This window comes from Akebia trifoliata, chromosome 6, assembly GCF_017979445.1.
Source record: "Akebia trifoliata isolate Shusen 1 chromosome 6, ASM1797944v1, whole genome shotgun sequence".
NCBI classification, from domain to species: Eukaryota; Viridiplantae; Streptophyta; class Magnoliopsida; order Ranunculales; family Lardizabalaceae; genus Akebia; species Akebia trifoliata.
The window spans coordinates 27,211,425-27,237,371 of NC_141380.1; the positions used below are offsets into that span (position 1 = coordinate 27,211,425).

The following is a 25,947-nucleotide window of genomic DNA, read 5'->3' on the forward strand; positions in this document are numbered from 1 at the left end:
GCTACAAAATGAGTCAAGGACCCTTAGTAAGGGTGAAATATTTACTTAGTAAGGATAGCCGGCCCTTATATTTTTTCTCATGAAATTCGAGATCCACCAATCACACATACCCTTGTGTATTGAACGACATCCTCAATTTATAATATTACCCTCATCAGACTTGACGTGACACACGTTAAGAATAGTATGACGTGAATTACTCTTAGAAAAAAAAATCATGAATAATTAATTGAAATCTAGTTTTAACTCAAGTTAACTTAACTATCACGGTGCAAACAACCACGTAATCCCTCTGTCTAGGTAATCGGGACTCTCTCTTTCTATATATATATATATATATATATATATGGATCATGTTTAAGGCCCAATTATTTAGCCAACTTTATTTAGGTTAAAACTTTTAGAGTGGACTGATTTATTTATTTATTTTATTTTTTTAAGGATGGCCGAAACTTTCAACTAGGACAAAATACATTTGCCAAAATAGTTAGCACTTTAACATGATCCTATATTTTAAATTTTTAGAGGTTTGAAGTCCAAACTGGAACGCAAATATGTTTGGAACAGATCAGATAATTCCAAATGAAGCCTGCCAGTGATTATTGGTCAGATTCGGATTAGAACGCAGCTGGCCCCATGTAAGGTGCGACCCACCAACATTCCTTCAAAGCCAACATTACCGACACGTGTCAGCACTTACCAGATCATTTTAAAGACATTTTTGGTCAAAATTGTCTTTTACAGCCAACGAGATTTACAGAGTAGTCTTCTCTTCTCTGCTTGTTCAGGTAGAGTTGTCTAGGGTTCCTCTCTGTTTCTTCGATTTTTCTTTTGTTCTGGTTTCGATTCGTGTAATTTGTTTTTGAGTTTTTGAAATCGATTCCTTTTTCTGGATAGATGGAGAACAATAATTGGAGACCAACTCAAGGGGAGCCTAATATGGATGGCGTCGATTGGAGAAATCTGCTTCCACCTGATTCTCGTCAAAGGATTGTCAACAAGATGTAAGCTTAGCTCTACTGATTATTTGGGCCGAATTTTATTTGATTGTTTATTTTCATCTTTTTCAAAAGTTACAAGATTTAATCCAACTATTTTTGTTCTTGTATTTCAGTTATTTTGATTGTAAACTTTGTGGAGAATGTAATTTAGTTAGGGAATTAAAGATTATTATAACACTGAATTACAGGTTATTCTATGAGAAGTATCGATTTTGGTCTATAATGGTAATATTTTATTTTATTAGAAAGTAGTAGAGGTAGGGGGTACTAAATGATTAGGATTCTATGAGATGTTGAATTTCATCTTTGATTTTGTGGATGTGATGTTGAATTTCTCAATCCTAACTATCTAATTTATGTCCTTGATTTTTTTACATTATGAATAACTAAGGGTGTATTTGATTGCTAATGGAATCCATTTTCCATTGCGTTTGATTGATTTTTTCTGATTTCCACCCTCATCAAAAAATCCAGCAAAGATTGGATTTTAATTTTCCACCCCCAAATTAGGATCCTAATCTCTCTCCCTGCTTTTTTCTTCTTCACAACCACCACCAAACCACTGTCACCATCGTTGCCGATGCCGATCACCATGATCTTCCTCACTGTCACCGCTGTCGGTCATCATTCTCTCTCCTTATGTTTTTTCCCTTGAATTCTAGATGCAATCAAACAATGGACTCTGGTTTTTCCACCCTACACATTTTCAAATTTATTTCGAAATCAAATGAATTTCCATGCTATCAAATAGATTTGAAGAAAAAATTTCAATCATTGGATTATGATCTGAGGCATTATTTTCCAGCCACCGTGATTTGGGGTCCACTTATTTTGTCTGAGATATGGCTTTGATTGTGGATCTTATCATTACTCGAGGTTTGTTCTTGGTTGACATGCTCTACCTGCAAAGCCTCGGTTGACCTTATTTTGATTCATCGTGAATTTGCCCCCCCCCCCCCCCCCCCCCCCACACACACACACACACACACACATTTTTTTGGCATTCGATGGATATTCCCTAGGTCATTTTGATCACTCTACTTTGGCTGCCTGTAGAGTTTTTTGGCTGCATAAAGATTCTATGGGTTTTGGCTCTATTGAGGATTATCGAAGGAAAGGAGTAGCCGTGTTTTTGAAGGGAATGAGCATTATGTCATGAGATCTTTATCAACATTATGGATCTCAAATTTTTCTAGCGAAGAAATTTGAGGATTTCAATGATTGTTTCTTTGAGAAATTTCTTTTAAATTGGGAGAGGGTTTATAAGGAGTGAGCATAGCTTTGGAGTTGGGTTCTGCGCTTGTGGTCCCCCCTCCCCCCCTTTACTTTTCTCCATATGAGATAGGTCCCTAGTAACAAAAAAATGGTGTTTTTTAAAGGAAAAAATGTGTTTAAAACATGTCTTGTAGCTCCGACGATTAAAACGATAAAAAAACACAACTATTTGAAAAAAATCACGTTTTTTAAAAAATCATGTTATTTTTTACTTATCAAGAAAGGAAAAAACACCTAAACTATACACTTCCTTTTTTTAAATGTGGGATTTGATACATAATTGAATTTGGTGATTCATAAATGTAGAAATAGGGGATTTGATGATAATATCTTAATATTTTAGTTTTTTCATTTTTCAATAATTTATTATTTTGAACAAAAGATATGTTTATGAGTAAACTCTTTTTGGCATCATGACATGTATAATCATGTTATATTGGAAACATAAAAAAATTTCAATAAATGTCTTATGTATAAGATACATACATTTTTTCAGAAATTTTAGTATATTTTTTTTCTTTTATGTTTAATCGTTTTGTCCTGTGTCTTTCTTGTTTTTTTTCCCCCCATTTTCTATGTTTTTTCCGAAGTTTTCCCTTTCCCTGAACTACGACTTTGTGACCATGGATGGGTCTACTCAACCTCCTATTTGATAATATATTCTATATTCAAAAACAAAAAATGCCTAAGAAAATATTTGACAGACATGACATCTCGGGATGTAAATTGTAAGGAGGATAAAATAGAGAAACACCATTTCATTTCCTTTTGGTAAGTTGGCATCCATCATTTTACGTTTTTCTCTTTTTTTGTCATCTATAATCAAAAGAACATTACAAAGAGAGGAACCACTAGGACTGGTGATTAATACCTGCCCGGTCTTTTGGTCATGCCAGATAGTGCCACATAATGCACTCTTTTGAAACTGATCCCATGAATATTTTGGCCAAGCCCCAGTGAACCTAAACCCCAGAATTCAGTGCTGATTTTCTGAGCGTGCGTTCAACAAGGGGTGGGCTACATTCAACGGGTTAGTCAGGCAAAGAGTGGCATTTTTCACAATTTGGCATAATCAACAGATGAGATGGGCAGTAGGGACCAATGCTGAAGGTGTCACGGACCGTGATAACAAATGTTTGTATCAACTTTATATGATATTTATTTATGTATATTAGTGTGTTTCAGGAACTATACTAGTTATAACAAAATTAATTTATGACATGCTTTACTAAAATAAAATGTGTACATAACTAGAATAATTTTTTTGACATGTAAACTTATATTAAGACTAAAGAAGACTTAGCTAAAAATAAATGAAAGACATATTTAGAAATGAATGTCTCATCTTTACACTAATACACTTGCTTATGTTATTGATGCATGGATTGATATATCATCATCATCATCATCATTATTATTATTATTATTATTATTATTATTATTATTATTTTGCTTTTAATTTAACTGCATTTTGGAATGGTTGAGCTTGAGATTTAATTCTTGTGTGGTTGGGCAAGATGAATTAGTTAATGTGACACTGATTAGCATTTGTGTAATTCCGCTTTTAGTCTTAAACATTCTCCATATTATCCTAGCATGCTTGTGTAATCAGAACCCTGAAGCCTTGGTATGGAAGGGCACTTATGCGAAATGGTAGGTTGATCACGTTGTTCTCAAGGATTCACATATTGGAAGTTCTTGTTTGTATCTCTAAGAAGTCGAATACAATGTACAATGACAATTTAAAGCACTACTGATGATTTGATCTAATCCAATTACTAGAGTTCCATTGAATATCAATTTACTTCAGACATTTTATTGTAACTCGACACCTGCATCTAGGTTTACTTTTTAAGAATTTCTATTTTCTTTTAGTGGCTTTTATGCTTCTATGTGACAACACCCACCCATATCTATAACCTATTAAAACTAATTGTTTCACATTACAGAATGGAGACTTTAAAGAGGCACCTTCCCATTTCCGGCTCTGAGGGAATACTTGAACTTAAGAAAATTGCTGTAAGGTTTGAAGAAAAGATTTATTCTGCTGCCACAAGCCAGGTACATCCACTACTCAAGATGGTGTATTCTCTCTGTAATTGTTCTTTGTATTGCTTTTTTGCTTGCAAGCTGCTACCCATACATTGACGTGCTTGTTCTTATCAACTTGTTATTCCGTTGATTTTTCTTTGCAATAGTTATGTCAGTTACTCTGAAACACGGTTGCTTCCAGAATGCTATTTTTTTTTTTTTTTTTTGTGGATAAGATTTGACCCATTTTTGCATACATAACCACGATTGATATATTTATTTTGTCGGTTCCATGCTTCAAACATAAACTGAAATTTATGAATTGGGCTTGTTTCCTTCCTTTGTATTTTGGAGGGTAATTCTTGTAAGTTTATTTATTAGTAAAAGTTTATATTGCATCTATCAATTGTTTTTTTTTTTTTTTAAATTGTGACTCACCCCATATGCTCCTATATCCTGATCTGTACAATATTTCAAATAAGAAAAAATTGCCAGGGAAATGTTCTTGATTTGGACAGGAGAGGAAAGATCTTGGGACTTTGCTTTGGAAGAAACTTCAATCATTGGGTAACATCCATAACGGACCTGTTGGAAGAAGACTTATGATGAAAGCATTGTACTTCTTGAGGGATAGTCCTTGTACTTCCGGATTTTCATGTCCACCATTGGGAGGTTCAAATACTTCAGAGATGTCATTCTTTGTTTGGACCACAGTGTTGAACAAGATCTTCACTGTTGATAATCTGACAGTCGTAGGATCAATATTTTAGCCTTCTGTTCCACTTAAAAAAAAACAGAGGTGAAAATGTCAAATAATTTACTCATGTATTGCAAGATTGCCAATGCAATATGGTCCCACTTTTCAACCTCTTTCTTATTCACTGGATCCTACCCCAACACGTTCTCTCTCTTTTCCAAGTTGTTATTCCATGACCTTTATTTTTTGAGGGAGGATTTTATATTTTGATGTGTTTGGCGTTTAGAATGAGAAAAACAGCTTTAGTCTCAAGTAAAGTTCATTCCTAGAGATGATCCTTGAAATATTAATCCTGGTCTCCATTTGGAGTTAAAGGGGCTTTTCTTTGAGGATTTTGCTTTTGGATGGGAAAACATCATGTTTGAAAGAGAATTTATTATTATTATTATTATTATTATTTTTGGTTCTTTCTTTTTGTTAGTTGTATGTTCTGAAGTTGGCCTCTCTCTTTTTTTTTTTGTTTGATAAGTAAAAATTCCATTAAATAACAAAGTAGAGGAGGTCGGGGAGAAATTTTTCAAAGAAGTAATACTATCTTGGTCCGAGACTAGATTTCAAAGAAAGAAATCTGATAAGCGTAATCAGTTTCGGTGTTTATTTCGGTCAACCTAGAAATGGAAATATTTTAGTGTGGAAATTAATACAAGTTTTGGAAATGATGAAAACATTGTGGAAATGAAAAAAAAAAAAATCTTTGAAATTTCATTGAAACTATGAAATGATGAAATGTGCATTCAAACACACTCATTAAGTCTTCAAAATACGATAAACAACCATATGGGTTGTGGAAATGAAAATCAACAATGTTCTACTATTTACACATATATGTAAATAGTTGAGAGTCCATTAATGTAAAACAATAGTACTCTATATGGAAATGAGAATAATAATGTCACATTAACTATATACACCTTAATATATAAAACACTTGCTTAAATAAAAAAAATATTAAGTACTACATTCACCTGTTATTGTATTTTATTTTTTAAATACATATGTATATTAATAATGTATTCTGCTAACTTGCATGTTTTGCCCAATGAATAATTATAGGAGAGTAGAAAATTTAAAAGCAAATGATAATCTATATGGTGTGGTGGAAAATTTACCCTTGTTATGCGCATTGAATGATGGGATAAGTAAATGGTAGAATCCCTTTCATGTTCAGAGCCTAGATTTTAGAGAAGGAAATTTGATAAACACATGGTATTAAAGTTCGGTGTCTATTTTGATTAGCCTAGAAATGCAACTATTTTGTGAAAATATTTGAATTAGTATGGAAATTAGTAGAAGTTTAGGAAATGATGGAAGTATTTTTGAATTGACAATAATGTTGAGAAATTTTCATTGAAATTGTGGGAAATGATAGAATAGCATTTAGTTTTAAAACTCGATATTCCTTCTCGTCCCCACCAATATCAAGTTGACTCACCCGATTCATCATTTCAGATAACATAAACAATTTAACTTTGTTTATAACTATTTATTAATATGTATTTTTATTAAAAATTTATTTATTTTTAATAAAATATGGTAGATTAGAAGATTCTCAGTCACACGGTCATATTTTATTAAGATAATAAATAACTAAAAATTAATTATTTTTAATAAAAAATTACAAAACCCCATTGATTCAGAGTTAACTGATATTTTCAAAATATCGAATGAGTCTTTTGGGTCTCGGTTGAGTTAGTGTAAATGACGATCCACATATGAGTCATCTCAGTCTTGGACGATTTTTAAAACCATGTAAAATAGGCATTACAATACACTCACTAAGTCTTCAAAATACAACAAATAGCCATATCGAATGCGGAAATGCAGATCACCAACATTTTGTTCCATATACGCACAAATAGTTGAGAGCCCATTAGTGGAAAATAAAGTAGTCATAAAAATGAGAGTAATAATGTCACATTAAGTAAATATATGGAAATGAACAGGACAACAGTTCGCTTCCAACCCCTGCACAAATTGGTAGTTACCTTTCCTTATTGGTTAAATGGTCTTGTCAGCTTGCTTCCTTCGATCTTGTTTTTAGAGCAGTTCTACCATGCCCACGGGTACTGGGTTACGTTCGTAAGTGTGTTTAATATGCAAAACACATGCTTAAATAAATAAAATATTTAGTACTGCTACTATTCCATTTTTTATATTTTTTAAAATGTAAAAATTATTAATTTATCCAACTAATTAAGACATGGATGATTGTCCGTGCTTATGGTAATGTACTTATATTCTTCGAATAAATCAAAATAAGATGATATAAATACCTATCTAATTATAATTCATTTATACTAATGAATGAATATTATGTGCAATTATTTTATTATTGAATTTTTTTTATTATGTGTAATTTAAAGTCCTTTCTAAAGTGGAAGCAATTTCAGAAGTTTGTTAACTTTGTAAATTTTTTATGAATAAAATTTTCAAAATGAAAATTTGGATCTAAGTTTACCATTCATTGCACATGCTAGTTTGTGGAGAAAACTCGACATGGAATATTTGCTTGTCAAGTAAAAGTATATTTGAAAAGTAATATATCATATCGTTACTTGTATACTTTTTTGCCTTAATTATTATCAGTTACATATCATTTTTTCAATATATTTTGGTCATTTTTCTTCAACTTGCTTTCTTTTGGGTTTTGCCCTTCTCTATATACTGGAGCATTGAAGACTTCCTGATTACAGTAATCGGTTTAAATCGATATTCAGCCTAATCCAGAGTTATTTGTTGGGTTTTATTTCCACTTGACCGATCTCATCGATTTTCAAATTAGTATAAAAGTTGGTAATTCTACTTTCTAATGGAGTCTTGATTTGAGCAGCTCTGGGAGAGAATTCCATAATTTCATTTTTTCAAAATAGAAACCCGTTCTACAAATTGACTAAGTCAAATAGAAAGGGCTCCAATCTTACTTGCTTGTTTTTATGCACACTCAACCCAGTCTCTCTCTCTCTCTCTACTTTAAGCAGCTCTGATTCCAAGGACACAACTACTATTTGTTTTAAATATAGATTTAGGAAGTGTTAATTGTATGGTTGAAATGGGTCAAAGTTGAGGCATGGATTGTATGCTCGAATAATTGAATCTATGGATCAGAACCATTTGTGTCCTTATAATCATTTCCCATCATTTGATCTTGATTTGACGTGAATGTGTCCATGGGTTGAATTGGGGTGGGAAGGATCTGTCTAAGGAAGAGGACTCGATTTGGGTCCATATCTAGATTCAAATTGACCTATATAACATCAGCTTTAGATTTTGGATCCGTATGGATCTGATCTATGTTCGATTCCTTTCATGCCCTACCCGAATGCACTGATGATTGACTAAAGCATCAAATGGAAAGGGGTCGTACTTGAGAGCCACCTTGATTGGATCTTTGGTTATAATGTAATTTTAAATATGGATTGGGTGGATTCTATCTGACTTTGATTCAATTAAGATTCATATCTTGTGCCATGATCTGATTTGGATTGGATATGTTTTTATTTCTTGAATCCAATTTGAACTTTAAGACAAATGTGATGTGGATACACTCCAAATGGGGATCTACTTGTGGGTTGCATTGGTAGTTATTCGTATGTATCATGAATCAAATATGGATAATGACTCACAATTCTAAGACTGACTTGGAGTTGGATCATCACCATCAATCTTGGACTTGGATTACATGGATCAACCCATATTAAATGTAATTCATGCCCAAATGCACCTACGAGAGGTGCTTACCTCTTTCTTTCTCTTTGATCTTTCTCACTACATACATGTTCTCTGTTTGTTAAATGATCTTTTTCTTTAGTCCTCACTCTCTGACTCATGTATTTTCTTGTGTGATGCTCTGCTAACTATTCCTTATATAGAAAATATAACCATACAAATTTAGCTGCAATAAATATAGCAAATATTGCTTTACAAACTTAACAACTATAAATTATTATGAACTTTCCATATTAATGACTCAAGTATAAGTTCTATAATATTTTCTTTCACACCCAAACAACATATTCAATGAGAAAATTTCTAGAATAATTTTGTGTTCTAGAAAGAGATCTTTCGAGTGCATGTCCTTTTCTTGTGTGATTATCTCTTAACAACTTCTAATATGGAAAATATTAACCGATACACTTGAACCACTGTAAGGTATCATGAACTAGTCATATAAATTCCCTTGTAATGGTATCTTTCATTGTGTGATACTTTCTTAGCAACGCTTTATCTAGAAACTTAATGTGTAATATACTATAATGCATCATCTGCATCAATAACGGAACCTTATATAGAAAAAGTTATCTTAGAAACTTAATCACTATTAGTTATCATGAACAATTCATATACATTCTCTTGTAATGGTATCTTTCCCCTTGTGATGCTTTCTTAACAACTCCTTATGTAGAAAATTCTAACCTAGAAACTTCATGACTAATAAGTTATTATGAACCATCCATATAAGCTACTGAAGTATAAGTTTTAAATTGCTCTTCATTGATCTTTATCCGTTGCACACAAGAAGCTGGCCTATGAAGATTATGTAAGAAATTTTCAAAATAGTTGCGAGTTGTAACTTCCTCCCCCCTCTTAAAATGCCGCTACCTTTCACTTGACCCCTTTTTTTTTTTTTTCTCCCTTCCCTAAAAAATATACCAATTTTTTTAACTTCAATTTGAATTTTTTTTTTTTTGCAATTTTTGACCAATTTTTTTCTTTGGCAACCTTAGCCATTTTGAGTCTTAGCTTGGTCGATTGAGCCATTGGCCTTCTATGATAGTCCCTTTTTAGGTGTCTTAACACCTTTGCATGTCTATTTAATGTGGTTGTTTTACATTAAATGAAAAATATGCAATTTCCATTTGCATTATCTTCTCCGTACAAAATAATTAGTAGTTTGGGAACTGTTTTTAAATTATGGAAAAATGTTTTATATAAATAGTGAGAGAGGGGTTTGATTAGCCCTAATCTCAAATAGTTTTTTCCCTAATCTTTTCTATCATCTTCTTCTTTTTTTATTTCTTTCATTTTTCTTCATACTTCCATGGATCTGAACTACAACTTTATTGTTTTGATATTTGGAGAAACATGAAAAGAGATAGCAATTTGTTATAAGAGTGAAATTTTGATCCATTGTATTTTGAACCAAGTTTGCCGGTTACTTGTTATTTGTCACAGGTACGGCTCATGTGGTGGGGAAAGTATTGATTTAAAGACACCAACATCTTTCGTGCTTTAGATTGGTTTTGGGTATGGAAGGAGAGAAATGGTTAGGTCTTTGAAGGATGAGAACATCTTGTGCATGATATTATCATATCTATTTTAGGTTTTTTTTTTCTTCTTGTGCAAAGCTTTTGAGGAGATTAGAGGAGTCTTTTTTGAAGATTTACGATTTAAATGGAATAATATTTGTAATATTGGGGATTAGAGTGATCATGGCTGTTTGTGGAGGAAGGTAATTTCTGCAAAATTGGGGGCAAGGGTTTTTGATTGTGATATGACTCGCTGTTCTTATAGCTTGGTTTTAGGAGGGTGTTCATTGATTGGGAGGTGGATTCTATATCTAGGCTTAGTATTTGTGTTGCCTCAGAGTTCTTCAACAGTGAAGAGGAAGATTGTTAGGTGTGGGAAGGAAGTAAGATCAAGGTTTTTTCGCTCATGTCTTTTTATCGATTACTCTCCCAGGCGTCGTTTCCATCCTTTCTTGCCTCGGCAATTTAGGGCCCAAGGGTTCTTCAGAAGTCTCAACTTTCATTTGGACTATGGCTTTGGGTAAATATTCTTACAATGGATAATGTCATTAGGAGACCTCATTAATTCCAAATTTTGGTACCATGTGTAAGGTTGATGGTGAATCAGTTGATCATGTTTTCATACACCCCAAGCTTGATGAGGAGGTTGGTCCCACTTCTTTGAGTTGTTCAAGATTCATGCTTGTCTTCCCAAGACGCTTTGCTCTCTATTTTACAGTTGGTCATTGCTAGACTTTGCCTTTTTGAGTTCGAGAGATCTTTGTGGAGTGTTTTCCTTTTGCCATTTGTTGTGCTATTTGGAAGGAAAAACATGTGAGGGTCTTCGAAGATACGAAAAACTTGTTCCAAGAGATTATTTTTTCTTTTTTGGATTTTACATTTGTTTGGTGTAAAATTTTTAGGGGATCTAGGGGTGTCTTTTTTGAAGATTTCTTGAGGAGATGGGACTGGGTATAGATTTCTTGAGGATTTTACATTTGTTTGGTGTAAAATTTTTAGGGAATCTAGTGGTGTCTTTTTTGAAGATTTCTTGAGGAGATGGGACTGGGTATAACATTTCTTTGTAGTTGGGTTGCTATGCTTGAGTCTTTTGGAGTGTGTCTTTTCTCTATTTTTAATAAATCTTATACTTATTAAAGAATAATCTCGGGGCTGATAATAGGCTACGGGCTTTTTGTGTCTAGAGCGGGTGCTCCTGTTTTCCTTCTTGATGTATTTTCTTTCTTTGGGTTGGTCACATCGACCCCTAGTTTTCCCTAATAAAATGAACTCATTAAAAAAGTCTTCCTTACTTTTTCTGTCATTCTTTTATGTGCTTGAACTTTGTCTATCCTAGTATTTCTTGACCAAAACACTACTTACTCCTACAAAAATGCGTCTTATGGTGTGCTTTTAAACGGTCATCATTTTGGTTATCATGGATTTGCATGCTTGAAATCATTCTTTCTATGGAGAATAATGTTTGCAGGTGTACCGAGTTTTTCAATTTTGTTGTTTACAACATAATGCCATCGGTCCTACATGTATTATCTGAAGATGGAGGGTGGGCTTTGATGCATCTTGAGGAAATTGTTCTCTTTCATTTCTGCATGTGCCAGCATTTTTTCTCTTGTTGTCAGTACCATTGGTTATCATTTTAGCTTCTTAGGTCTTTAAAATTGCAGCTTGCATTATTCTGGGACTAAACTTAATCTAAAATTCCTACTTTTCAGGCCGATTATCTACGGAGAATATCTGTGAAGATGCTGACAATGGAGACAAAATCTCAGAATACTGGTGTGCCGAATTCCTTACCATCAAACTCTGCTGTTAGTAATCAGAAGTCCCCGGATCCAGGTAACAACATGAAATAGCTAACTGTCTTTGACCTAATATAACCAATGAATGTTTGTAAAACATACTTGTTTCTTGTGTTTTTTTTTTTAAAGTTAACATGCATGACAAACATGCCTAGGAAACACCATTAACCAACCAACTACTCCAAAAGACCAATCTTTTATAGAGGGGGAGAAATATGATTGTAAGAGGGTCACAGGGATTTACTGGGGTATGACACACCCGGGAGTGGAGGAAAATATACAGTCAACACTCCCCCTCACCCTCACGGGTGGCAGGAATCGAACCTGTGACCTATACGGACCTATTGCTCTGATACCATGTTGACCAACTAACTACTTTGAAAGACCCATATCTGTTGGAGAGGCAGAGAATATAAGAGGGTTACGGGGCTTAAATAGGGCATCACACACCCGAGAGTGGAGGAAAATATACACTCAACAATCTAGTTTCTACGTCTTTGATAGACTGCATATCAGGATCATCATCTGCTTCCCTTAGAAGTATTAATATTTTGACTTGTAAATCGTTAATATGATTTTGTTTTTTGAATTTCTGCAATATCTGAAAAGGCATCTAGGCTTTTGTTTTTTCTTATTCAATCTCTATCTGACACTTCAGTACTTGCTTGACATAGAAAGATGGTTTCCCCTTTTCCCATGAGAAATTCTTGGGTCCAATCATTGTTCAAGTGATGCCTATTATGAAATTTGATCTACCGTTTAGTTTGTGTTTTGTTTCTTAATCTATTTTTTTTATTAGTAGGTATGCAATCTCAAGTGCCCAACCAAGGACAACTGCCCAATCCCTTGACAAATCAGGCTCAAGCACGACAACAGCTGTTATCCCAGAACATTCAAAATAACATTCAAAATGCTGGAGTTCAGAGTTCTGCCAGTTTGTCATCTGCCCTTCCATCTGTTTCTGGTCTTACTCAATCAACAATGCAAAATGCTGTCGGACAAGGTTCCAACTTGCCTAACATGTCTGGAATTTCACAAAACTCAGTGGGACAAGGCATACCCTCAAATATTTTAGCTAATTCACAAAGACCAATGCAAGGAAGGCAGCATCCACAACAAGTTGTTTCCCAGCAACAACCTTCAAATTCACAGCAGTATATGTATCAGCAGCAACATCAGATGTTGAAGCAGAAGCTCCAACAAGGGAATATTCAGCCGAACCTATTGCAATCACACTTACAGCAACACCAGCAGAACCTATTGCAGCCAAACCAGCTTCAATCTTCTCAGCAATCCCTTATGCAAATGTCTTCAAGTTTACAGTCAAGCCAACCCACTCTACACCAGACCCAGCCTTCTTTAATGCAATCGGCTCCATCTTCTGGCCTTCAACAGAACCAACAGTCGACATCATCTGTGCTTCAGCAACATTCGCAGTCAGTGCTAAGGCAACAATCCCAACAATCTTTGCACCAACAGCAGACACCTGTCCTTCATCAGCAGCAAACACCAATGCCTCAGCAGCAACAGCAACAGCAGCATTCTCTTGTGGGACAGCAACAAAATACAGCGAACTTACAACATAATTCGCTACTTGGGCAGCAAAACAGTGTCGCAGACATACAGCAACAACAACAGCAACAACAACAGCAGCAACAACAGCAACAACAGCAACAACAGAGGTTGCTTGGCCGGCAAAATAATATGTCCAACATGCAGCAGCAACAGCAGCACTTACTGGGTCAGCAAAACAATATCTCAAACTTACATCAACAACAGTTGGTCCCACAAAATAATGTTACTGGATTACAGCAACAGCAGCAACAACAACTGCAATTGCTTGGAAGTCAATCTGGTGTCTCGAACATGCAGCAGCAGTCGATGCACATGCTGCAGCAGCAAGCCAAGGTTGCAGGGCAGCAACAGCAAGGCCTGCAGACATCATCTTCTTTGTTGCAAATACAAGGGCAACAAGCACAAGCACAATCACAGCCACAGCAGCAACTGATGTCTCAGCTCCAATCCCAGCCTGCCCAATTGCAACCGCAGCCAAATCCATTACAACGAGATATGCAGCAAAGGATTCAGGGATCTGGTTCCTTGCTTCAAACTCAGAATGGAGTTGAACAGAAACAACAATTTCAGTCGCAGAGAGCACTTCCAGAGGCGTCATCAAGTATGTCATTTACAGTTGAACAATTTTGTAATTATGTCTCTAACTTTTTCCTGGTAATGATTTCTTGCTCCTTAATGTCAGATATGTTGTATCTTTTGGTTTTGTTTTAAATTCTTACAAATGTCTTCAAGTTTCTTAAATTTGTTTGGTTTCGTAATTGTTAAATCAATTACCCTTCCTTTTGAAGTTCACATGGTTTATTTGGAGTGATAAGGAGGGCAATAGGAAGTATCATTTGGTGAAGTGGAAACTTTACTCCTGCAAGAAGAATGGAGGGTTGGGAATTAGAGGGTTAAAAAGAACCAAAAGGGCTCTTCTTGGACAGTGGTTATGGTGTTTCGGGGAGGAGAGAGGGAGCTTGTGGAGAAAGGTAATCGAAACAAAATATGGGGAGAAGAATCATGGCTGGGACTGTGGGGAGGTGAAAGGTGCATATGGGTGAGATTAGATTCAGGGTAGGGAAGGGGGATAAGGTGAGGTTTTGGGTAGATAAGTGGTGTGAGAATTCTCCTTTTATCATCTCAGTGCCCTTTGTTGTATGCGGCTTCTCTGAAATGGAACCGGATAGTAAAAGACTGTATGACGCACAATGGGATTGATATTGGTTGGAATTTGGGATTTATGAGAAATTTTAATGACTGGGAGATCAACGGGGTAGCAACTCTCATAGAGCTTCTTAATTCTTCACCTCCTACTGTGAATGAGGAAGATAGGAGAGAGGGGGGTGTAAATAAGGAGAAATAAATTCGCTGTGAGTTCTTTTCACATTGCCCTTTTGCCTTCTTTTACTTGAGTATTCCTGACGTCTTCCATTTGGTTGACGTTGGTTCGTTCAAGGTTGCTTTCTTTATTTGGTTGGCCTCTCTAGAAAAAAATCCTAACCTGGGACAATTTGTTGAAAAAGGTTTTCCATGATCCTAACTTTTTTCATCTTTGCAAGATTTGTGGAGAATCGGATAATTATATCTTAATTCATTGTGTCTTTGTTTCAGAGATTTGGGCTCTTTTTCTCTCTTCTTCAGATAGACTGGGTTTTCCCAAATTCTTTTGAGTCTCTTTTCGTTGGGTGGAATCATAGTATAGTTTCTAGTAGGAAGAGATATCTCTGGGCTATCTTCCATTTTGCATCATTTGGGTTATTTGGAAGCAGAGGAACAAAGGATCTTTAAAGGAAAGGAGCAGTCGAGAAGAGACGTGTTTTTGGAGATCCTGGGATTCCTCTTCTTGTGGTGCAAACTGAACAAAGACTTTGAAGGGGTGTTTTATTTAGGACTTGGTATTTAGATGGGTTGAGCTTTGCTCCTTGTAATTGTTTGCTTTTGTGGTTGTTGCTATTGGTGGTGTTCCTTTTTTCTCCTTTTTTTCTATTGATCCTTGTGAAGAGCCAAACACTAGGATGTCTGTTCATAATTCATATGCAAATAGAAGTTACTTTTTACTAATGTCCTCTTTCCAAACTAGTGTGGAAAATTTTCCTTCTAGAAATGATTTTCCTTTTATCTATTTATGAGGGAAAAATGGAATAGTTATGGAAACTGAAGTGAGGAATTTTCCTTCTAGAAATGATTTGAATCACTTATTGTAACTTGAGTCCTTCTGTGCTAAGTTCCTACTAGAATAGTCCTCCCCCCCCTCCCTTTTTTTTTTGATAGATAAGAATTAGAATAGTTCCAGTTATAAATGATAATTATCTATATATTATTAACTCTTAAGTTGAGTAACAATACTTGCAAAAGCTTGTATTATTAATTAGTTTGATACTTCGATATCATTCAATTATCTAGCATGCCAACTACTTCGTATAAATAAGTAACTCAGAATAATGGTATGTAGGAGTTTGGTTTACTTGAGCCAGCCCTCCATTATCTTTCAATGGCACGGTCTACGTGAAAATGGGTACTGAACAATCATGCTTACTTTTATAGCGGAAACAATAATCTGGTTCTATGGTTGTCTCCTGCCACATTGTCTATTTTGAACCACCGAAAAATTGTTTTTGTTTGACCTATCAAAAAAATAATAATTCTTGTTTGATAAATTTTCTTCATCATCTTCATTACAATAGTTGATGGAGGTGGTTTGTTGAGATAAAATTATGATTTTGCTTCAAGTTTCGCTATCAGGTGTAGACTATGTTACTTGATATGGGTACATATAGGATCCATTGTTGCACTTCCTTGAACCTCATTTTTAAGGTACTCACAGGGTTTTATGGTTATTTTTATAAAAGCAATTATATGCGTTTTCTAAATGTTATTTTTGTGTAAGTTATGTGGGTGCAACTGAACCTTACTCCTTACTGCCTATTGGACATGAATCCCACTCTATATCGATGTTTTGTAGTTTTTGACATGGGTACACTTGGGGTTTTGAAGGGCCTTGGTTTACATAATGTATGTGCATGGAGGATATGGTATCCAACTGGGAAATGCATGAAACTATGAGAAACACTTGGAATACATGATATTTAAACTTACACTTGAACATGCTAAAACAAGCATGGGAATGTACTCTAAATTCCCAATTCTACACTAACAGAGTTAGTTGCATTTAGACAAAAATAGCGGAAGTGACATATATGCACAAATTAGAGGCTGACAGACAGAACTATTTGTTTTTTTTTATTTGGCAAAACGAATTTATTATATAAGGAAAAGAGTACAAGAAAGAAGGGAGGACGAGGAGTCCAACCCAAAGAAGAAAAATAGAAACAAGCTACACCAAAACTTCTCGTCTGCCAAATTACAAATTCTATCCCATCTTACAAGAAAGTCTTCGAAGAAACCCCCCTTAAAACACCTTGAAAGCTTTACCCCAATAAAACATAAGGGATAGAATGGAAATAATGATATCACGAACTATTTGCCATAAAAAATCCATCTATTCCGCTCTTTCCAAATTGCCCAGCAAATGGCAAAAGGAGTGATGCTCCACAGAATCCTCCTAGCCGCCCTGAAGAAGAAGCCCCAGTGAAGCCAAGACTCGAACAAAGAAACTACAGTTGCAATAGGACATGACTTGAAGGTTCCCCATTTGCTTTTATAAGCAACACAAGTTTGGGGCCACCATACCTCTTCTAATTATCTGATCTAAAGTTGGAAGATGCTCCAAAGTTGCAAGCCAAATGAAAGTAGATATCATGGAGAGAACTTTAGGGCCCCAAATAGCTGTAGCTGGGAAGACCACCTTACAGGAAGCGCTAATAAGCGAGTATAAAGAACGCACAGAAAAAGACCCATCTTCGAGCCAACCCGAAGCCTCTTATCCTCATCAACAACCCCTAAGGGAGACTCCTCTAAGCACTTAACATCCTCCCCAACTCCTCAATCTCCCAAACATTAAAACCTCTCCTAAAGCCAAGGTCCCAAGCAACCACATCTTCTTTGCCCATCTTGAAACAAGAGATAGTTTTACCTTTCTTTAGAGAACCATACATACCTAGTGTCGTGCAATCTATTTAAATGCATGGCTGTCAATGACAATGTCAACAACTAGATCTTGCAAGTCTATGACATTGCTTATCCTAATGAACTTTCATGTTTGTATTAGCATTATTTTAAAACATCAATTAGAAGTTCTATTTGCTTTTATGCTTTTCTTAGTTGTTATCTTGTCGATACGGTTTGATGGTGAAATAGCTACATGTGTAACCGTATAGGCCATATTCTACCAAGCTTAGGAATTTTAAATGGAATATTGATCTTGTGAGAGTAGAAAATGGTAGATCTTCTTAAGCGTGATTGATTATTGCTGTTTATGCAAAGCTAGCGGGGAGTCAATGGATCCTAATGAACTTTCATGTTTGTATTAGCATTATTTTAAAACATCAATTAGAAGTTCTATTTGCTTTTATGCTTTTCTTAGTTGTTATCTTGTCGATATGGTTTGATGGTGAAATAGCTACATGTGTAACCGTATAGGCCATATTCTACCAAGCTTAGGAATTTTAAATGGAATATTGATCTTGTGAGAGTAGAAAATGGTAGATCTTCTTAAGCGTGATTGATTATTGTTGTTTATGCAAAGCTAGCGGGGAGTCAATGGATCATGTCCTTATTCATTGCGAGGTGGCTGTGGTTATTTGGTCTTTCTTTCTTTCTTTCTTTGTTTAAGGTGTCTTGGTGTTTTCCTTGTTTTATTGTTGCTCTCTTTTTCGATTGGAAGTCTCCTCCCTTTTCTAGCTAATTGACGATTCTTTGCGGTTTGCCAAAACAGAGGAATATGGTTTGATGGGCAAGAGAACACCTTGCAAGAGCTTATTTTTAGTATTTTGGGCTTTCTTTTCTTTTGGTGTAAGCAGTTTAAGGAGTTTAGAGGCTTTTTTTTTTTAAAGATTTTTTTCTTTAGATGAGATAATGTAATTAGAAAGAGTAGAGAATCAAAACATTTTAGATCAAATAAAAGAGGAGAAGAAATAGAGGAGAAGTAGAAGATTGGAGAGAGAGAGAGAGCCAAACACAATGATGACAGTCGGGTTCAACTCCTCTAATATATTAACAAGTAATAATCAGAAAAATATGTGTGGCACATCCCATTAACCCATTACATACGCAAAACACAAAAGGGGGGCCATAGGGCTACCGCACATATTAGAAACAGCCTTAGGGGTTGTCGCACAAACAGATTCTACAAAATTCTAACACTCCCCCTCAAGTTGGAGCATACATATCAAAGATGCCCGGCTTGGTACATAAAGAAGAAAAAGGTACGCAAGATAAAGGCTTAATGAAAAAATCAGCCAATTGATCATTCGACTTGACATAGGATGTGATAATCTGTTTACACAAGTAAATTCCGAATTAAGTGACAATCAACTTCGATATGCTTGGTACACTCATGGAAGATAAGGTTGCTAGCAATAAAAATGGTTGTCTAGTTGTCATAATAGATTTGCATATTGCACTTATAAAAAAAAAAATTAACACCCATATTGCGAAGAAGAGAAGGAACCCATAACATCTCAGAAGCAGTGTGGGCCATTGCACGATATTTAGCTTCAACACTAGAGCGAGCCATAATGTTTTACTTTTTACTACTCCAAGTAACAATATTTCCACCCATAAAGGTGCAATAATCAGAGGTGGATCGGCGATCAGAACGACTCTCGACCCTGTCAGCATCAGAATATCCAGAAATAGTCATGAAAGAGGAAGGACAATACAAGAGACCCTTTCTAGGAGCACCCTTTAGATAACGTAGAATATGACAGATAGCTTCACAATGGGGCTATTGAGGGGCACGCATAAACTGATTGACCACACCTACAACATAAGCACTGTTAGGACAAGTAACTGTGAGATATATGAGTTTGCCAACCAATTGCCTGTACCTCCCATTATCCTCAAAAACTTCCCCTTGTTTAGCATCAAACTTGACAAAAGGATCTATAGGATTATCAATTGGATGAGATCTCAGAGTACTCGTCTCAGATAATAAGTCCAACACATACTTGTGTTGGCATAGAGTGAGTCTATCCCTGGAACGTGCAACCTCAATCCCAAGGAAATAACGAAGTAAGCCCAAGTCTTTTGTCTGAAACTGTGTACTCAAATGAGCCTTCAATTGAGCAATACCAACAGAGTCACTACCAGTGATAATAATGTCATCCACATACACAATAAGAACGATAGTACCTGAGGTAGAATGTCAAGTAAATACAGAATGATCAAAGGTAGAATGATGAGAACCATACTAAAGCACCACAAAGCTAAATTTGTCTAACTAAGCACGTGGAGATTGTTTCAGTCCATACAATGTTTTCTTTTGTCTACACACAAGATGTTATTTCTTTTCAACTACATAATCTGGGGGTTGATCCATATACACTTCCTTATGTAAATCTCTATGAAGAAATGCATTTTTTATGTCTGTTGGTAAAGTGGCCAGTTAAAACTTATTGCCATAGATAGAAGAATTCTAACAGAGTTGAGGCAAGCAACAAGTGAAGAGGGCCCACAATAGTTTACACTATAAGCATGAGTATAGCCTTTAGCCACCAATCGATTCTTAAGGCGATCAACAGAGCCATCAGGTTGATATTTTACTGTGTACACCCAACAACAACCAACTGTGGTCTTCTCAGAAGGAAGAGTGGTGAGATCCCATGTATGATTTTAACAAAGGACATGCATCTCGTCATCCATAACAAATTTCTATCGAAAAAGTCAGAGCGTGATGATAAGTACTAGGAACAAAAATAGTGGACAATGAGAATGCAAAAGAGCGAAAAGTAGAGAAAAGATGATAAAAAGATACAAAATTAAAAATAAGATGTTAAGTGCATGAACAAATACCTTTCCGCAATGCAATAGGTAGCGTGGAGGATGATGGTCCTATGGGAGGATGTGGAAAATCCTCAAAAGCAGAAGGTGGAGGATCCTTAGGAGAGTAAGGAGATGGTTTGGCTACGGTTGGATCGTAAGATACACTTGGGTGATGTTGAGAGTGTTGATAAACCTGCAAGCGAGGAGAAGAAGAAACTGGAAGCAGAACAGTAGGCAAAACTAACTCCCTTAGAAGATAATGAACCATATCAGAATCGAACTGACCACCCACAATGGAGAAAAAAGATGTAGACTCAAAAAAGGTGATATTAACACTACTATAATATCAATGCCCTACAGGATCATAACAATGATAACCTTTTAGGGTCCGAGAATAACTCAAGGAGACGTACTTAACAGTTCGAGGAGACAACTTATCATGAACTGTTCCAAGAATGTGGACGAAGGATACACACCCAAAGACATGCGGAACAAGAGGAAAGGGCTTGGCTTTAAGATAATAATAATAAAGAGAAGGGTGTCTAGCTACCTAAAACAGGCGTAGGAACATGATTAATGAGGTAATAAGCAATAAGAACACCATCGGCCCAATAAGGTTTAGGAATTGACATGTTAAACAATAAGGTGCGAGTGACATACAAAAGATGACGAAGTTTACGTTCAGTGATGCCATTCTGTTGGGAAGTATGTGGACATGTAGTCCGATAGATGATACCATGGTCTTTACAAAAATTAGACATAGTTTTGAGTATATTCAAAAGCATTGTTAAAACAAAAAATTTTAATACGACATTTAAATTAAACAAATATCTCATTATAAAAGGTTAAGAAAATTTTGGGGAGTTCAGAGCAGTCTTTCATTAAAAAAAGTCAAATGTCCGAATGGACTACGTCAAACAGACTCAATTGAGGATGCTCTAGATTAAGAGGAAAACTACTACGATGACGCTTGCCTAATTGACAAGCCTTACTCTTGAATTATAGAGAGGAAAAACTCTATCTCATTATTCTGCAATGGAGGTACACAATTGTATATATAGCAAATATATGGAAATAGGTCTGCCACAAATTTTGCTATAACTAGCAGAGAAAAAACCCTTTAAATCAAGGGAGGAAACAAGAAAGGAAAACTAGAGAGATAATTGGAAACAAATTTCCTTATCTCTTTATTCAAACCGTAGGCTAATAAAGGAAAAGATACAAGAAATAAAATTGGGAAACTAAATCCCTAAAGACTAAGAAATAAATCGGGAATTCAACACTCCCCTTCAAGCTGGGGAATATATGTCACACATTCCCAGCTTGGAAATCAGTTCTTCAAACTTTATTCTTGGAAGAGCTTTCGTAAGAACATCTGCCACTTGAAGGTGAGTTGGGGTGTATATTAAATTTAGTATCCCAGCCTCAACTTTTTCCTTGATGAAGTGACGATCTAATTCTATATGCTTCGTTCTTTCATGATGGATAGGCAGCTACTTATTCCAGCCATTTTATCACAAAACACCTTCATTGACTCCCTTGTTGAAATCCTGAGCTCGTCAAGTAGTCTTTTCAGCTATAGACCTTCACATATACTTAGAGCTAAAACTTTATACTCTGCCTCGACATTGCTCCTAGAAACCACAACTTGTTTCTTACTCCGCCATGTTACCAGGTTCCCCCGTACGTAGGTACAATAACCAGTGGTTGATCTACGATCTGTTACGGAACCTGCCCAAACTTCAATTTCTCTGTTTGTTCCCTTTTTAAAGAATATTCCCTTACCAAGATTCATCTTCAAGTATCTAAGAATTCGGTATACTGCTTCAAGATGTTCTTCATTTGGCTTATTCATGAATTGACTTACCACACTGACAGAAAAACCTATGTACGGTCTCGTGTGGGAGAGATAAATAAGCTTTCCTACAAGTCTTTGATACCTCCCAGTGTCAACCGGAGGATTGTCTCCTTTGAAACCAATTTTGTAGTTTGATTCCATTGGAGTATCTGGAGGCATGCATCCTAACATTCCAGTTTCCTTTAGCAAGTCTAAAATGTACTTTTGTTGAGATACCACAATGCCACTTTTAGAACGAGAAACTTTCATGCCTAGGAAATATTTTAGGGATCCTAGGTCTTTGATCTCAAATTCTTTTGAAAGAACTTCCTTTAGGCAAACCATTTCTTCAGTCTAATCTCCTGTCACAATAATATCATCTAGATAAACAATGAGGATTGTAATTTGTCCAGTAGAAGAAAACTTTGCGAATAGGGTGTGATCAGCTTGCCCTTGTGAGTATCCATGCTTCTTAATTGCCTTTGTGAATCTGTCAAACCAGGCTCTAGGAGATTGCTTGGGTCCATACAGAGACTTCGTAATTTGCAGACTTTGTTGACATAGCTTCTTGTCTCAAACCTGGGTGGGATTTTCATATACACTTCCTCTTCTAAGTCACCACTGAGGAAAGCATTTTTCATGCTAGTTGATGAAGAGCCCAATCTAGATTTGCTGCTAAAGACAATAATACCCGAATAGTGTTTAGTTTGGCAACATGCGCAAAAGTTTCTTGGTAGTCGATGCCGTAGGTTTGAGTGAACCCTTTAGCAACAAGTCTTGCTCTGTGGTGACTTACACTCCCATCTGTATTGTATTTGACAACAAAGATCCACTGGCATCCCACTGGTTGCTTCCCTACTGGTAAATCCAATAGTTCCCATGTGTTATTCCTTTTTAGAGCATTCATTTCTTTTTGTACAACATTCCTCCATTCTGATTTTTTAAGAGCATCATGAATACTGTGTGGAATTTCCACATTGGATAGATTAGTAGTAAAAGCACAATACTCAGAAGATAGTCCATCATAGGAAACAAAATTGTAGATTGGATGTTGAGTGCAAGATCTTACGCCTTTCCTTAGGGCAATAGGAATATCAAGATCACCAATAGTAGTACTATCAAACTAAGAAGTGTTACCTGGAATCTTTGGACTTAGTCTCGAATTGGATTCATGGTTCAGCTCGGGGAATGTGCGATTCTCTATCTCCTCTTGGGGCCTCCTCCTTGAATAGACAATAAGCTCTTTGTTAACGACAACAGGTTGTGTGTGGGTAGGGGTGAAAGTGTTAGTGTTTGGCTCAGTTTCAGGAGTAATGGTCTCGGCAATAGGTGGAATAGAGGTATTAGGCTCGGTTTCGGTTAGAAATAATGAAGTGTTAAGCCAAAAGCTGCATTCTTGTATGGCTGAGTTCTCCCCCTAAACGGACGTTTTTAGGTAGTACGGTTGATTTTCGAAAAAGGTGACATCCATGGACGTGTAAAATTTTTTGGTGATAGGTGAGTAACACTTGTAACCTTTTTTAGTGGGATGGTAACCAACAAAGAGACATTTAATAGACTTTGGATCAAGTTTGCTCCGATGATGTGGTTGAACATGGACAAATGCCGTACACCCAAATATTTTTACTGGTAGGGATGAGATGATTTTGGTATTTGGGTAGGAACTAAGAATGGCTTGGCAAGGTGTTCGGAATTTGAGGACTCTTGAAGGCATCCTATTGACTAAATAAGTGGCCGTGAGGATAGCTTTGCCCCAAAAATGTTTGGGAACATTTGTAGTGAACATAATAGACCTAGCCACTTCTAGGAGATGTCTATTTTTTCTTTTTGCTTCCCTGTTTTGTTGAGGTGTGTCGACACATGAATTTTGATGCATTATTCCATGATCCATCATATATGTACCTAGTAAAGAATTGAAATAATCTTTGGCATTGTTGGTTCTAAGAACCTTTATTTTTGTCTGGAATTGGGTTTAGATCATGCTATTGAAATTCTAAAAAATAGTGCTTGCCTATGATTTTTCTTTCATCAAATATATCCACGTTACTCGAGTATGATCATCAATGAATGGGACAAACCATCGAGTCCCAGAGATGTTAACTCTAGACGGTCCCCATATATCACTATGGATGATTGCAAATGGGTGAGAGGAGCTATACCCTTGAATTGGATTGTTGTTTCTAGCATGTTTTGATAATTGACACACTTCACATTGAAAAATTTCTGATTTGATATTATTAAATAGTTCAGGGAACAACTTTTTTAAATACTGGAAATTGGGATGGCCTAATCTATAGTGCTACAACATTATAACACTATTTTTATTGTAAAAATCTGAAAAAATTGGACATGACGCACTAACTACAGCTTGAGCTTGTTCACATTTAGGTCCATTAAGAAGATAGATGCCCGCACATTCCTTAGCATTGCCAATCATCCTGCTTGATTCCAAGTCCTGAAATTCACAATAATTTGAGCAACACAATTCAGATCTTTGGTAAGTTTGCTAATAGACAACAAGTTGCAAGTCAAATTCGGAACCATAAAGACAGATTTCAATTTCAGATTATTTGTAACAGTAATCGATCTAATTCCTACTACTTTTGACAATGACCCATCGGCAATTCGAACCTTCAAATTTTCAGAACTAGGGCTGTAAGTATAAAATAATGTGGCATTACCAGTCATATGGTCTGATGCACCTGAGTCAACTATCCAAGGGCTGTGTTTCTCCTTTTGAGTGCTCAAGGCCATAGGGAATTTACCTTTTTGAGCAATAGACCCAGTTCCTATAGTATTCTCGGCAGAGGCAGAATTGGAGGATGTTGTTTAGTGGTTGAACATCTTCTGGAGGAGCTCAATTTGTCTTTGCTAAAGAGTGAGGTTTCCAGCCTTGTCTTCTCTTCGTTGTTGGTCATTTAGCTTCGACTTTCAGGTGGTGCTCTCAGTTTCCAGTTTGCTGGTTTGCCGTGTATCTTTCAGCATATATCCTTGGTGTGTCTAGGTTTGTGACAGTGTTCACACCAAGGTCTTCCCTGCCTCTTTGCCGATTAGCAAGTGGATAAGAGGACTGGTATGAGGATTAATATTGGTATCCACAAGCAGCAAGGGCCGAGCTTTCAACAGTAGGTGGAAGATCATGAACCGTTTCCTACTTTCCTCCCGGCGTACTTCAGAAAAAGTTTCACAGAGATTGGGAAAAGGCTTTGTTCCCATTAGTCTTCCCCAAATTTCATCAAGGTTTTTATTCTGTCCTAGCAAGAACTTGAAAATCCTTTTCTTTTCAACAATCTGTTTGTATTGAGCACCATCAGTTGGGCAGTCCCAAGCATAAGTTTTGAATACATCTAGTTGCCGCCTATTTCGTGAGAGAAGATTAAAATATTGAGTGACTGAGAGGTCACCTTGACGTAGATCGTGTAGAATACCTTCAATTTCAATGAGTTCTGTTGTGTTTTCAGTAGCAGAATATGTCTCTCTTGCTGCTTCCCATACTTCCTTAGCAATTTCATAGAGAAAAAGGTTCTCTCCTATGTTGTTGGTCATAGAGTTTATTAGCCAT

General features: G+C 36.0%; 1 protein-coding gene across 8 annotated transcripts in view; it reads left to right on the forward strand.

Annotated features, from left to right (window-relative positions):
- Window positions 1–634: 634 nt before the first annotated feature.
- The window catches only part of NRB4 (mediator of RNA polymerase II transcription subunit 15a-like protein), a 37,898-nt gene continuing 12,585 nt past the window's right edge, over window positions 635–25,947 (forward strand). For 3 of the 8 annotated variants that reach the window (XM_086446290.1, XM_086446293.1, XM_086446294.1), the window contains exons 1-4: window positions 795–1,004; window positions 4,226–4,337; window positions 12,023–12,146; window positions 12,909–14,285. In XM_086446290.1, coding sequence (XP_086302416.1) covers window positions 898–1,004; window positions 4,226–4,337; window positions 12,023–12,146; window positions 12,909–14,285 — 1,720 coding nt within the window. In that variant the 5' untranslated portion in view covers window positions 795–897. The other 5 variants (XM_086446291.1, XM_086446292.1, XM_086446296.1 and 2 more) reach the window with 5 other exon arrangements.